A 13,669-nucleotide genomic window follows, 5' to 3' on the forward strand; every position below is an offset into this window, starting at 1 on the left:
CATAGTGCATCCAGCCTTGGGTGTAGCTGCATCGACGCGGCACAGTAGCCCGCAGGACTACCAGCATGTGGCAAAATGGGGGTATATACAAGCCGATGACTTTACTAACTCAAGTCTTTCTATGGTTTATTTGTACATGTTGCGCCTGTAGTTGTAGTAGTACGTGCCATTCCACCAAGCAGGTCTCTCGGGCCAGTTCTTGGCGCACGCTCTGTTCGCACGGAGCAATCCTTCGTAAAAATGCGCGTGCTCAAAAAGTTGTCATGCGTTTCTTTCGCGGTTCATCCTTCCATCCCGAGCTCATTCCATGCTCGTCATGTCGTGCAGGTCCGGGACAGGTCTCGTAGGCTTGTCGCGAATCTCGATTCCGGGGCCAATGGCGTGCGTCTGCCTCCTCGACATGGGGAAGACCTAGGAAAAAAGCGTTAGATCGTTGGCGGCAACTCAGCATAGTCTGGTAAAGATGGTGCAAACGAACCTTGGTGCCGCCCCAGCCCAGACGGAAGGCCGCCTCGTGGGCAAACAGCTCGCCGAAGCCCAGCATCATTCCATTGATGAAGGGCAGGACCAGGTTTATGGCGGCGCCCCGGATCAGACCCCAGACGGTGGGCGGCTTGTACAGGATGAGGGGCGACGAAGACGAGGTGTTGGTTTCGGGGAGGGGGAGTTGTCGTCGCCGGCCGAGTAGTGTTCGCTGTCCGAGTTTATCGTGACGCCGGATGCGGCCATGTGAGCGGTGGGGTCTTCGGACGACATGATGTTTTAGATTTGGGCGGCTTTCGCTTTGGGGGAAAGCAAAAGGCCTCGTTCTTGTTTGGAGTAGTGGTGGTGGTTCGGGAGGTGTTGACGCTGATGTCGGGTGGAAACTGATGAAGCTAGGCGATTAGATCCAAAGTCGCACGCAGCCGCTGAAGCTCTGACCTCACTTGCCTGCAACAGCATCCAGCAGCTCAAATCAATCGCTGGCCAGCGTCGAGCAGGCTGATGATGCACGCTAAGAGCGATCCATGCTAGCACGTCAGGGTCGGTGGTCGGCGGCTCGGATGATCCGATTTCTGGAGGGGTCTGGCTGTCACTGACAGGACACTTGGGAACTCAGATATCCATCAAAACTTCGCGCCTATAGAAACAATTGATATTGCAATTACAGTGTATATTTGAAATCTAGTTACCTAGGATGATACGATGATACGATGATACTTCAAGAGGGTGGGCAACAGGTCAAATTGTAGAACTTTGAGTCGTAGGATCTGGTTGGCCTGGGGTCTTCTCTTCATCTGTCAATCGAAGGCGGCACCTTTTGGGCTGTCGTACAGTACCTGAACCCAAGTACCTCTACCTGGCCTGTAGCTTCCAGCCTGGACCCATTGCGGGGCGGCGGCCGTCCCATTGACGTCGTCCTGGAGCTGCCTAAGATAATCTGGATGATTGATTGACACGCTGCCAAGTTGATTATCTCCCTGGATTGGTGAACAAAACATAACCACCTCATCCATTTCGTTTTCGGGTTTCCGGCTGGTCTAATCAACTACCTCATATCCATCTGAGATTACTTCTCGTCTGCTTGCGAAAGCTCACCCCAGTAACCCCACTGCCGAAAGCTGCCAGATCAGTCCCTCACCTTCTTCCTCCAACCTCGCCAACAACTCAGTCGTCCACAACACGATCCCCGCTGACGACATCACCCAACATGGCCGACCACGATGCTTTGGCACTCCAGTTGATGGAGTTTGTGCCCAACGCCACCCCCGAACAGGCCACCCAGTACCTTTCGGCTCACAACTGGGATCTCGACTCCGCCGCCGCTTCCTTGATGGCCGACATGGAGGAAGACAGCAACACCGCCGCCGCCCCAGAGTCCTCCTCTGCCTCTGCATCCCAATCTCAAGCTCCCCCGGGCTACACCGGTCCTCGAACGCTGGACGGCCGACCTGCGCCCCAAGCCGCCTCCTCGGCTTCGCGCTCGAAACCCCCGCCAAGAAGAAGGGCCTGGCTACCCTCAGCTCCATTGGCGGCGGAGCTCATGATCACGACGACGACGATAGCGACGATGACGACGATGATGACGAGAGACGCACATATGCCGGTGGCGAGAAGAGTGGCTTGGCCGTCCAGGATCCCAACGGAGGACGACCCGACCCCAAGAGCATCATCAACGATCTGCTGGCCAAGGCCAAATCGTAAGTACAGAACATCCCACCGCCAACTCCAGCCCGCCTTCTTGGGCTAACCTTGATTTGTCTAGAAATGCGCGCCGACCCGAAGCCGAGTCGCCAGCCGACCCCTCGACCCCATCCACATTCCGCGGCTCTGGCCAGACCCTGGGAGGTGAAGGTGTTGCCAGCCGAACGATCCCCGACCCCTCCGCCTCTCGCTCCCCAGCAGGAGCTGCTGGTGGCCGAAACCAGCCCGCCTCGAATGCCCAGGTCCAAGAGCGCGTCCTCCACCTGTGGCGCGACGGCTTCAGCATCGACGATGGCCCTCTGCGACGCTTCGATGACCCCGAGAATGCGGATGCGCTGCGTATGATTCAGCAAGGACGCGCCCCGGTACACCTCATGAACGTTAGATACGATGAGCCGCTCGACGTCAAGCTGCAGCAGCACGAGGAGAACTTTCGCCAGCTGCCCAAGGTCTACAAGCCCTTCTCGGGCGAGGGCCGCCGGCTGGGCAGCCCGGTCCCTGGCGACGGCGGTGCTGCTAGCGCGGCGGCTGCTTCCACTACTCCGGCAGCGGCCGCCTCGTCCTCGACGTCTTCGTCTGCGGCTGCTACGTCGTCAAGTGCTGTGGCCGTCGATGATTCCCAGCCGACCATCATGATCCGCATCCAGATGCCCGACGGCACCCGCCTGCCCGCGCGATTCAACACGACCCACACGGTCAACGACGTCTACGAGTTCATTGTCCGGTCTTCCCCCGAGCTGCGGGCCGGCGGCTGGGTCTTGGCGACGACCTTCCCCAACAAGGACCACACCGAGAAAGAGCTTGTTCTTGGCGAGATGGCCGAGTTCAAGAAGGGCGGCACGGCCATGGTCAAGCGCACGTAAAATGCCTACATACTTCTCAGGGAAAAGGACATGTACAGTTGAGTTGCATGGGACGACAAAACTATTGGCGACGAAGCGAGTGGATTACTCGCTTCCTGCATACATAGACAGGTTAGACAGCAACCGATCTGGGCCCGTCCGGCGTGACTGGGCCGTAGCATTCGGGACAACAATGATGTTTTTGCCCGAATAGTACTAAAGTACGACAGCATGAACCACATTTTGCTTCGCGGTAGTGTTTAGGTGACATCCATATGAACCTATCTTGACACTGGTATAATATGTCCCCAAATGGGCGATGCGTGAACTTAACTTGATGTTTATTTTAGGATGTAACATTTTGACAACATGGGGACCTGTAGGGTATCACTGCAGCGTAGTTGAATTACTCTTCATTGTCATGGTTATATCTAGTTTGAAACTTGACATCGTATAGGTAGGTACTGGACTGGGGTTCCATCCCCGAATCCTTGATTATATTTACAGAAGAATTTGCGCCAATGGCAGAAGGAGGAGCAAGCGCGAGTAGGACGAAGAAACGGCATCGTTCTTCTTGTCCTTGTCATCACCACTTTTGCCGCCCTTGTCCCCCTTCCCCTGGCTTCAGCTGCAGGTGTCCAGCATGGAGGTGAGGGCGGCCTTTTCGGCGCTCGTGATGGAGAGCTCCCAGTGGGCCTTGACCTGGACCCAGGCGCTGGCGTAGGTGCAGTAGAAGGAGGACAGGGGCGGTTTCCAGGCGTCGGGGGACTTGTCCGACTTGGAGGAGTTGACGCTGTCGGTGACGGCCCAGAGCTGGGGCCGGTCGACGTCGTTGGCGAACTCGCGGCGCTTGTCGGTGGTCCACTTGTCGGCGCCCGAGATCCAGGCGTTCTTGAGGGGGACCATGTGGTCGATGTCGAGGTCCGAGGCCTTGGTCCAGGAGCCGCCGTCGTAGGGGCTGGTCCATTTACCTGACGAGGAGGTGCAGTCGTTGTTGAGCTTGATGGATTCGGCGTCGCGCTTCAGCACGTACTCGCGCGTGTTGCAGGTGCCCGAGATGGTGATCCAGGTCGGGAACAGGTTGCGCTTGTAGCCGTCCGGGTCGGCGCCGGTGCGGACCTTGAGGCTGGCGAGGGAGGATTTGGCCGAGGAGGCGCTGGGGACGCCGGGCTGGGATGGGAGTTAGTGACGCCGTTTTTCTTTTTCTTTTCTTTTTCCAGATGGGAAGTGATTGGGGGGTGATGTGAGATACTTACAGGAGTGGGCATGGGCATGGGGACCGGCTCGGCCACGGGGGCGGGCGCGGCGACGGGCGCGGCCAGGACGGCGCATCCCGACGACAGGAGGCCGGCGGCGATGGTAGAGAACTTCATGATGAAGGTGGTGGTGATAAAAAGAATGGAAGATCAGGAGAGTCCTAGCGAGCGGGAGATTCCTGGTCCGAAGCGAAAGTAGGAAAGGCAAGTTCCCTGGAACTTATATACTATTGCAAAGTCAGTCATGTGCATCCCGTCTTGTCTCTCATAGCCACCATGCTCGGGATGCATAGGTGGTGGTGGTGGAGGCTGTGGGAAACTTACTTATTGCACCTTCTCAGTTCAGCTATCTGTGCCGGCGATGCAGGGTCCTGTTGGTCGCTGTATCTATGTAGAGACGAAGCGAACTGCCGAGCACTCCTTTCTCTGATAACAAGGCCGGGCATGTCTACATCTATATATATGCGACCGGGCTACTACGGAGCACAGCACTACTACCCAGCCTGACAGGGCGCAAGCGAGCTATCGTACGGTTGCATCGGGCGGCCGGTAGTGGGTTTGCAGAAAGGGCAGGTGGGTTTTAGCCTATCAACCTGCCATGCCCAGTCTGCCAGTTGTTGGTGGTGGTGGTCACCGACTGACTGGTGGTGTGCTGGTTTCACCCTGCACAGCGCATCTTGCACCACCTCCACTGCAGGCGTGATCAGTCAAGTCAACAAGCAAAAAAAGTCCGGTTGGTTTACGTGGTACGGCTACATCGCGTCGATGAGCCCACAGCGCGCATTGCCCTTTTTCTTATTTCTTATGGGGATGTCATCTCCATCCGCATTGCATCGCCAATCTCCTCGCTCTGAATGGCTCATGCGTCCCGTTCAAACGAGGCGCGCGCGACGGAACATCTCACCAACTCCCATTGACGGGATCTCGGCGATTGATAGGTAGGCAAGCTGCTGAAATGAAAGGGGGAAGAAACGGGGTGGGCATTGGGCCAGAGGGCATTGCATGCACTAATCAGCCAGCGATCGGCGCTCAGCCCGGATCTCGGGCCACATCTCGCGCGAGTCTGCGAGTCTGTTGGTAGTGCGTTGTCGAACTTGACGGTGTGGCACCCACTCCTCGAGTGGACTCTGCTCTTCCTTGTTTAGAACCTGCCTATTGCGGGAATCTACGCGGCCCAGAGTGGTCAAGTCGTGTCCTGACCGTGGCTCCCTATATCCACCCTCGGCCACCAACTGTTCTTCTTCCATTCCAAGTGTTTCTCAATTGCCGACATAATAGGCCAATAACGGTCTACACTGGGGAAACGTTGTCTTGGCACGTGTTACTTAAGGGATCTCGGCAGGTGTCAACCAGGGGCTATCAACTAGATGTGCGTTATGAGCTGGACTTCGTTGCAACCTATCACGAATACAGACAGATGGCCGGATTGGTTGAACCTTATATTCGTAGCTTACATCCTCATGTACCTATCACGCGAAGTATTTGCCTAGACACATCTAACTACAACATACCCAATCAACAATGTCGCCATGGTCAGCTATTGCCTGACGTCGACCTGCCGGTTTCGGGCTCGATGAAGGGCATTGGGTACAGTAGCACTGCACACGCTATGCTGCCTGCCAATCGTCGCACATCTGCACCGCCATCGAATCGTGAGGTCAAGCACCACCACGTGGCTGGCCAAGCCCGGCAGACCTGTAGACCTCTGAAACCTGAGCACGTGGACATCTTCGCTCGCCATCGGTCATATGTAAAAAGCAAACGTAAGTAGGCGAGGGCGAAATGGCCCTTACTACAGGGCCGGGGTATCCAGCATTCATCGCGGAACCATCAAAGCAATCGACATCAAAATACCACCCCACGCTTGCAATGTGCTATATGCTCCCTACGCAGCACTGCTCTGCCCACCAGCAGATATAGGGCCGTCCAGGAACTTGAAGCTCTCCCGCGCAATCTGGCAATTCAGCTTGGCCGCATTGAAGCGCGCCTCGCCCGGTGGCAGGATGACCATCAAGTAGGTATTCGTGGTAAACTGCATGGGTTGTAAGATAGGGGAACAAAAGTAACATTAAGCAATGCATCCAAAACATACCTTGAGGCAGAAGATGGAGAAGCGCCCGCCGGCCTTGTGCTCCATCAGCGTGAACTGCTCGGCGTTGCGCGGCGTCCCCGTGAAGCGGCTGATGCTCTGCTTGAAGTGCTTGAGGATGTTGGAGATGCGCTCCTGCCGGTCCGTCGTCGGGTTGTTCTGGCCCTCGTCCGACGTCCAGCTCGACACCACCAGGAAACTGGTGCGCTCAAACAGCAGCAGCTCCTCGGCCTCGATCAGGACGCCCAGGCTCGCCAGCTGCGACTCGATGACCGACAGATTCGGCACCAGGTCGTGGATGATGCTGGCCCAGGCCTTGTAGAGGGACTGGTCCCAGATGGACGTCGCAAAGGGCGTCAGGTCGACGTCGCCGCCCGCAAAGTTGGAGCCCTGCAGGAACTCGGCCGTCTTCTGGCGCACGAGCTTGACGCGGTCCATAAACACGGCCTCGCGCACCTGGGTCATGATGAGGTCCATCTTGTGGATCAAGACATAAATCTTGGCCGTGGGCGAGTACTGCGTCAGGGCGGACATGATGGAGACGTAGGTGGCCATGTCGCGGTCGACGTCGCGCGACTCGATGTCGAAGACGTAGATGAGGACGCCGACGTTGCTGAAGACGTGCACGCGCTGCTGCGAGAGGTAGTTCTCCATGAAGGCCTCCTGACCGCCGCAATCCCACAGATTAAGTGTCAGATTGCCCAGGAACTTGACATGGGAAAGGTCGATGTCGATCGTCGCACCGCTGTATGGTCGGGCGTCTTCTTGTCAGCATCACATCACATCTCCGTCGTCGGCCTCGAAGGTTCTCTTGTTTCCTGACTGCTTTTTTCCACTCTCTTCCCAGCCACCCAGTATAAGAACTTACAGTCGCCGCGTATCTCTCGCAATGTAGTTGCTGAATATGATGCTCCGCATGCTGGACTTGCCGGAACCGCTCTTGCCCATCAGCAGGACCTTCTTCTTTTTCGGCTTCTTGACTTCGTTCCGGACATCGCCGCCCATGGCGCCCAACGACGGGGTCGAGGCTTCGAGGTCTGCCATGGCGACAGCCTCTAGGTCTCGCCTGTGCCCTTAAAACGCCCCTCTCCGAGTCGCTGCCGGTTGGTAAGGTCGAGTCAGCGCAAGGGGTTGCGGTTGCTGCAATCGGGTGGGCAGCGCGGGGTGCAGGCGCGTGTCGTCGTTCGTTCGTGGGGTGCTCAGGGAGCCAGGGTCTGGCGGTCGTCGTCGGCGAGGGTCAAGCTAGATGTGGTGGTCAATTGAGGGAGGGATAGATGGTCAATCGCAATCGCCTGAGCAAGAGTAAGTATTCGCGCTCGTCGGATTTGTCGCCTTTTCTCGTTGTCGGCGACCAGGGGCCGAGGTTCTCGTATTTCGGGATTAATATTAGCTGGCGCAGAGCAGTGGACTCATGTCGAGGTGCTGGCTGGTGCTGGCACTGCTTTGCTTGGAAGTTGTGCTGTGGTGCAGTCAATCAATCGATCAAGCAATCTTGGGCGCCGCCGATGCGCTGGTGGATGTCACGTTAGGCAGCTTAGATTGCATGGCCTGGTCCCCCAAGTCCCCTACTCGCTAAACTTTAGCGCATCGACGGGACACCTGCTGAGTCGAATGGAATCCAAAATTCGGAGCAATTCCGCGCGGATGACGTCACGTGCACCTTTCATGAAATGAAATCAGGAGCTATCGTTACAACCAGATTGGAGATTGCATATTTCAAAGGTTATACACATTATGCGTGCACGATGATGTTAGCCAGAGGATTTCAATTGCTTCTCAGCAGAAAGTGAGCATCACAGCTTCGTTTGCTTTGGCATCAAGAGATTTGTACTCCTTTACTTTCTGCTGGAGTCTGCCATTCGTGGCCATCGCTGAAGCAATATAGATACGGAGGGTGAATCCAATATTCTAGTTTCTTTTTGAGAAAAAACAAAAAAAAACGGCTCACATTAAACTCCTAAGATATTCTTGAGCTTCGGAAGACTGGTCTCGTCAGTCTGTTGCTTCGTCCGTACACCAGTTATTCCACCCTGCTTTCTTCTTGATCTCCTTTAACTTGGCCTCCTGGTCCACGAGCAAGCCGACCATACCGTGGAGCAGACACGCGTTGATATTCACGATGGGCTCCCAGGTTGGGCGTAGGGTTCGCCGGTTGCTCGATCGGTTCTACAGGTTGAACCCTTTTTCTTGTTCTTCTCTTGCTCGAGCGATGTGTCTTTCTTTTCAAGCTCAGCCATATTCCTTTCAACCCCTTTTCTGTTTTATTGTGGTAGTCCAGATTGCATAGGCGGTCGTCTTTTTATATTTCTAGTAGTATCTCTCCACGGCTAGTAAATTATCCGCCGTGTGGGACAACGCCGCGGTATTGTTGGTGGGCGGCGTAGTCTGGCTTCAGTCTGATAGCGGCGCCCTGTCTTGACTCAAGCTTGACGTACTTGAATATGTTCTCGATACGCGTGTGCGTATCACCAACAAAGAGAAGGGGCCGAGCACAATAGCAGAATGGGGTTTCCTGCGCCACGAAGAAGGCGCCCTACCCGACGCCGAAGACCAAGACTCGAAAAGAGCCTGCGACTTAGGGCCAACGATCCTCGAGCCTCCCTGGGGCGGGGATGGGGTCAACCAACAATAGGAATGTGTTGGGAGGAGGAACATTGCTAGCGAAAGAGAGTTCTGCTCCCGGTTGGTGAAGGCTCGTTAAGGGATCCATTAGGCTGTTAACCATGACAGTACACCATGTGCCGAATAGGGATACTTGTGACTTGAGAGTTTCACGGGGGTCATATCACAGGATTTACTTATACGCAATTTGTGGATCGCAGGCAGGTACTGGTATCAGCACGCCCAACAGTCCCGGTGGTATTGTGAAACCTCGCCGACATGTGGTCTAGCAGGGTACCAAAGACGAGTACATCAGATGTCGCTTTAGCAGTCGGCCACTCACTACTAACACAAGACTCATCGACTCGAGCCACTCTCAGCCGCCCCTGGAACGAAAACCGCTTACAGAGCTTCATGCCATACCCAATAACCAGCCACCCCTCCGTCCCCGGCATCGAAACAGCATAGAAGACCCCCGTAGGATACCACCTCTTCTTCACCCCCAGCAGCTCCGCATACGTCGCCGCACCCCAGAAGCGCTCCTGACAGCCCTCTTGATATTGGTCGGCCTCGTTGACGTAGGCGCACCCGTCCAGTCTCGCCCGCAGCAGCGCCTCGTCCTGGATATCGGTCAGCAGGCGCTGCCAGTCCCGCCGCTGCGCCCACGACGTCGTGTGGCCATGAATAATCTTGACTCCTTGCCAGAACAGGCTGGTGTAGTTGGTCATGATGGAGTTGATGTTGGGAAGGACTCAGGCTGCCCTCGTGTCTGGGATCGTCTAGAATGTTGCCGTTAGAACAGCGGCGGAAGTCGAAGGACCACCACCCTTGAGCACCCAGAGGAGATTGGGATTTGAATCTGCATTCGCCGCCACATATTTGCCGTTCGCGGTGATGAAATCGAAGGATAGCGCGTTATCCACCACTTTTGGTTGGAGTGTGAGCCCCTTGGGTTTCTGTAAGTGGCAGACTGGGCAAGTAGAGGTTCCTTACCAAAACCGCGGAGCGTAGTCAGGGGCCCATGACCAACTCCTTGAACTAAACCTCCCGCGACACCCACTGTCTGTCGCGAAGTTAAGCACAATCCTGCCGACAAGGAAATGTGTTACCAGGCGACTTACTGGACATTCGCCTGTTACTGCGAGGACCGGAGGTTCTTGCGCGTGGGCCTTTCCGAGCAAGTCGCGGGTGTGCGCTCCAGCGCCAATGGTGACGGCACCCCCGCGGCACTCGCCAGGGCCTTATATGTGGCCGTGAAGCGCACGTCTTGGAAATGATTTGTATCGATGGCCAATAACCCCCATCCCGCACTGCAGTCGAGGAAGTCGTGCCCAGTGTTCCTGATGACCAGCTGCTTGAATGACAAGTTACAAACCGCAAGCACTCAGACCCGACGGGAAGACGAGGGGAGTCACAAAGTGCATGTCTCAGCACGGCTTGCTATCCGGCTCACTACAAATGACGAGCAGCATGTCAGGTAAGATGTCGTTAATTAAGATTACTTGCATGATAGGGTAGCAGCCGGGTCCGGCAGATTTAGGCGGCGGTCTGCCAGACGAGAAGTGCATTTACGACACCGGAAAATTCGTATCCCAATGACACGATCACAATCGAGATATTCGGTCGGCGTCGGCGGCGGCCGCGGAGCCGAAGAGGCGATACTAAAATCCCTTGCGACGCGATGTGTTCTTGCTGGCGTCCAGGAGCAGTTGAGATTTTAGGTAATGCCAATGCCTGACATACTCTTGGCGCCAGCCGATGTCGACCAGCTTGAGGCTACATACTTAAGTAACCAGTACCTGACCAGATGGCATGGTATGTGCAACGGCCAAGATGGGAGTAACATAATCATGTAAACATGAGAAAAACAAAATGGAATAGTTCTGGAGCATGGCAGTTGCTAGCATGGTCCTTGGTAACGGAGAAGGGCGTTGATGCCTTCGTGCCGGTTTCTGCTTCACGAGTCACGGTCGCCGGTTTGCAAACTTGCCTGCACTTACTGTAGAGGGAAGGTCCCGGCAGTGAAACCTGTTACAGGCGCTGGTTTTAGTGGGGGTGGCCCTGGAACTTTTGCAACAGGACCCTCTGGGACCCCTAGAACCCCCTAGGCTCCCTAGACCCGTCCCCGCCCTGCGCCCGCGGGCCGCCCGCCTCGCCTCGTCTCCAATTGCCCGTCTTCAGCACTTCCAGCCGGGAAGCAAGTTACAGGGGAGCTGCCACATAAGGTTAACTCGATTAAAGGCCACTGCAACCGTTTCATCTTCTCAAGATTTTATCTCCAGCAGCTGTCATAATAATAACAAAATGCTGAGCATTTCCTCTCGGTCTCTTCTCTTCGGTCCATCATCTACTTCTCAAAAGCTCATTAGAACAGCCGCCTCTCCATCATCCACCATGGCCGCCCTGAAATTCCGCGAGGGCACCGAAGCAGACGCCGACGCCGTCAGCAACGTCTTCTCCGACTCCTTCTCGGAGGACGGCATCACAAAGAGGGTCTTCCCTGCCACATCCGAAGGCGCCCGCGCCAGCATAAAAGACTGGCTCGGCGGCGGCCTCAAGGACCCTCACTCCCGCTACCTCCTGGCCGTGGACGACTCCAAATCCGGCGTCGAGAACGTCGTCGCTCTGGCCAAGTGGGTCGCGCCCTCCGCCGGGCCCAAGGCCCCCGAGGCCGAGGACTGGGCCGCCAAGATGGCCTGGCCCGAGGATGTCGATGCGGCCCTCGGCAAGGAGTTCTTCACCATGCTCGAGAAGAAGCACAAGGAGCACATGGGCACCCGGCCGCACTGGTACCTCGAGCTCCTCGCCGTCCGCAAGAGCCATCACGGCAAGGGGCTCGGCAAGCACCTGCTGAACTGGGGCCTGGAGCGCGCCGACAAGGACGGCATCGAGGCCTACCTCCAGGCGAGCCCGGCCGGCGTGCCCCTCTACCGGAAGTACGGGTTTGAAGACATCGAGACCGTCCACGTTAAGCGCGCAGATAATTATTCCGAGGTCTTCATGAAACGACAGCCGCGGCCGAGCCCGGGTGCGTCATTATGAGGAGGCAATCTGACATCTAATCCACTACAACCATCCGGCGTCAATACGACAGACCCAACGCAGGGTGGTCGTCATGTCCAGGCTAACCTCTTCCATTAAGGGGATCATGTCGACCTCACGTTTGGACCCTTACCTCTTATTCCAACCAGTTTGGGGCGTGTGAGTACGGGAGATTCGCAGACACGTGCGGCTTGGCAAAAGTCTCTGCCCCAGCAGCTCATTGCTGGAGTGAATGTCTTCATGCGTTCCGCGTGGAGACAAACAGCTGTTGGCAAGCAGCAACAGCTTCTACGGCTCGTCCCGCGATCTTGATGCCAGTTCACTCCAGGAACGGTACTTCGGCTTTTGTGTTTGCCCTTGACCATATGTCAATCATGCATATTTGGATGCACACATCTTGACGGATGTTGAATAAAAGCTATGGAGCCCTGAGAATCACACACTAGAAGGTTGCGCCCAGTGACCAGTCTAGGGAGGGTGCATTCAATGCGATTTCTAAATATCTAAGAACTATAAATAAAGCATTGGGATACGTACACAGTTGATATACCCCTGATGAAAGCGAACTTGACAAACCCAGACCTTCAAAATCGCCTCCGGGCCCCTTACAACGCCATACATATTGCGCCGAGAAAGTCGCGAGGAACCATAAAGGATTTGGGGGAAATTTCGAAACGAACAGTCTACGCAATACATCGCAAACAGGACATCATGTCACTTGAATATCTGTTGATATACCTCCTCGCCACGGCTCGAAGTGCATTAGCAGCCGCCCTGCCGCTATGGCCAACTATGCCCCCAGTATACAACCAGACTGAGATCCCTTACGTTACAACAATATGTAGCACCTTCCAGTACTACCCCAGCATCACCAGCACCAGCAGCTCCAGCAGCATGGTAGTAGCAGCATCGCCGTCGGCCCAGGACATCGGCGGCGCAACAGCAACAACGACAGAACCCCCGTCCCTCCTCACCATCTCCGTCGTCAACTCCCACACCGCCGCCATCTCGACCACCCACAACAGCAACGCCGGCGCGCCCTCGCCCGTCAGCGGGTCCCTGATGCCGGGCACGCTGGCCGCCGGCGCGACGGAGGCGATCGCGGTGCCCACGGACTGGGCCGGGATCATCTCGGTCAATGACGCGCGATATACCCCTTCCGACAAGAACAGTTTGATTGAGGCGAATTACCAGTACCGGTCGGTCGAGCGGTATGCGATTGCTGATGTCGATGTGAGCTACGTGTAAGTTGGCCCCAATTTAAACCGGTCTGCAGGCGAGGACCACTATTCACAAGACACTTAGTAATGGGTTTACATTGCCGATCACTTGTTCTTGTAATGATATAGGCGTTACGGGGTGCAACAAGGATCTGTTTTTGTTAAGTTCTTGCCCAGTAAGTAAACCATCACCAGTACTGGTAGTATTGGGACTTTCCTCCCGCTAACCCGCATTATTGCTTTCCTACGGATAGCTCCCTACCGTGGACGGCTCTTGCCCTAACCCCCTACGATCCGACATTAATGCTTCCGCAGCCAACTCCTTCTTTGCCCCTTGTGAAAACGCGGCGTATACCTACCCCAACGATAACAAGGCGAACTCGCAGAACGAGTGCCAGGATGGGCAGATTGTCTGTTGTGTTGGCTCCAGCTGCC

The 13,669-nt window shown here is 55.8% G+C and overlaps 8 protein-coding genes across 8 annotated transcripts; 3 read left to right on the forward strand and 5 right to left on the reverse strand.

Annotated features, from left to right (window-relative positions):
- Positions 1–300: 300 nt before the first annotated feature.
- Positions 301–1,277, reverse strand: PG997_014093 (outer membrane protein TOM13-domain-containing protein; the record flags this gene model as incomplete). The annotated part of the gene is made up of 3 exons (XM_066818407.1): positions 301–411; positions 479–875; positions 1,201–1,277. The coding sequence occupies 3 exons, from the start codon at positions 1,275–1,277 to the stop codon at positions 301–303; spliced, it is 585 nt and encodes a 194-aa protein (XP_066664099.1).
- Positions 1,278–1,690: 413 nt separating this feature from the next.
- On the forward strand, positions 1,691–3,047 carry PG997_014094 (UBX domain-containing protein 1; the record flags this gene model as incomplete). The annotated part of the gene is made up of 3 exons (XM_066818408.1): positions 1,691–1,857; positions 1,944–2,180; positions 2,246–3,047. 3 exons carry the CDS (start codon positions 1,691–1,693, stop codon positions 3,045–3,047), a joined length of 1,206 nt encoding a protein of 401 aa, XP_066664100.1.
- A 603-nt stretch (positions 3,048–3,650) lies between these two features.
- PG997_014095 (uncharacterized protein) lies at positions 3,651–4,399 on the reverse strand (the record flags this gene model as incomplete). The annotated part of the gene is made up of 2 exons (XM_066818409.1): positions 3,651–4,196; positions 4,283–4,399. The coding sequence occupies 2 exons, from the start codon at positions 4,397–4,399 to the stop codon at positions 3,651–3,653; spliced, it is 663 nt and encodes a 220-aa protein (XP_066664101.1).
- Positions 4,400–6,167: 1,768 nt separating this feature from the next.
- On the reverse strand, positions 6,168–7,415 carry PG997_014096 (Gtr1/RagA G protein conserved region-domain-containing protein; the record flags this gene model as incomplete). Its single annotated transcript, XM_066818410.1, has 3 exons — positions 6,168–6,314; positions 6,375–7,116; positions 7,240–7,415. The coding sequence occupies 3 exons, from the start codon at positions 7,413–7,415 to the stop codon at positions 6,168–6,170; spliced, it is 1,065 nt and encodes a 354-aa protein (XP_066664102.1).
- Positions 7,416–9,329: 1,914 nt separating this feature from the next.
- On the reverse strand, positions 9,330–9,700 carry PG997_014097 (uncharacterized protein; the record flags this gene model as incomplete). The annotated part of the gene is made up of 2 exons (XM_066818411.1): positions 9,330–9,358; positions 9,379–9,700. The coding sequence occupies 2 exons, from the start codon at positions 9,698–9,700 to the stop codon at positions 9,330–9,332; spliced, it is 351 nt and encodes a 116-aa protein (XP_066664103.1).
- A 51-nt stretch (positions 9,701–9,751) lies between these two features.
- Positions 9,752–10,396, reverse strand: PG997_014098 (uncharacterized protein; the record flags this gene model as incomplete). The annotated part of the gene is made up of 4 exons (XM_066818412.1): positions 9,752–9,897; positions 9,966–10,035; positions 10,094–10,212; positions 10,348–10,396. 4 exons carry the CDS (start codon positions 10,394–10,396, stop codon positions 9,752–9,754), a joined length of 384 nt encoding a protein of 127 aa, XP_066664104.1.
- A 970-nt stretch (positions 10,397–11,366) lies between these two features.
- PG997_014099 (uncharacterized protein) lies at positions 11,367–12,014 on the forward strand (the record flags this gene model as incomplete). Its single annotated transcript, XM_066818413.1, has 1 exon — positions 11,367–12,014. One exon carries the CDS (start codon positions 11,367–11,369, stop codon positions 12,012–12,014), a length of 648 nt encoding a protein of 215 aa, XP_066664105.1.
- Positions 12,015–12,725: 711 nt separating this feature from the next.
- On the forward strand, positions 12,726–13,262 carry PG997_014100 (Osmotin- thaumatin-like protein; the record flags this gene model as incomplete). The annotated part of the gene is made up of 1 exon (XM_066818414.1): positions 12,726–13,262. The coding sequence occupies one exon, from the start codon at positions 12,726–12,728 to the stop codon at positions 13,260–13,262; it is 537 nt and encodes a 178-aa protein (XP_066664106.1).
- Positions 13,263–13,669: the final 407 nt, after the last annotated feature.

The sequence above is a fragment of the Apiospora hydei genome (genome assembly GCF_038363865.1).
Source record: "Apiospora hydei strain CBS 114990 chromosome Unknown utg000009l_segment0_segment0, whole genome shotgun sequence".
NCBI classification, from domain to species: domain Eukaryota; kingdom Fungi; phylum Ascomycota; class Sordariomycetes; order Amphisphaeriales; family Apiosporaceae; genus Apiospora; species Apiospora hydei.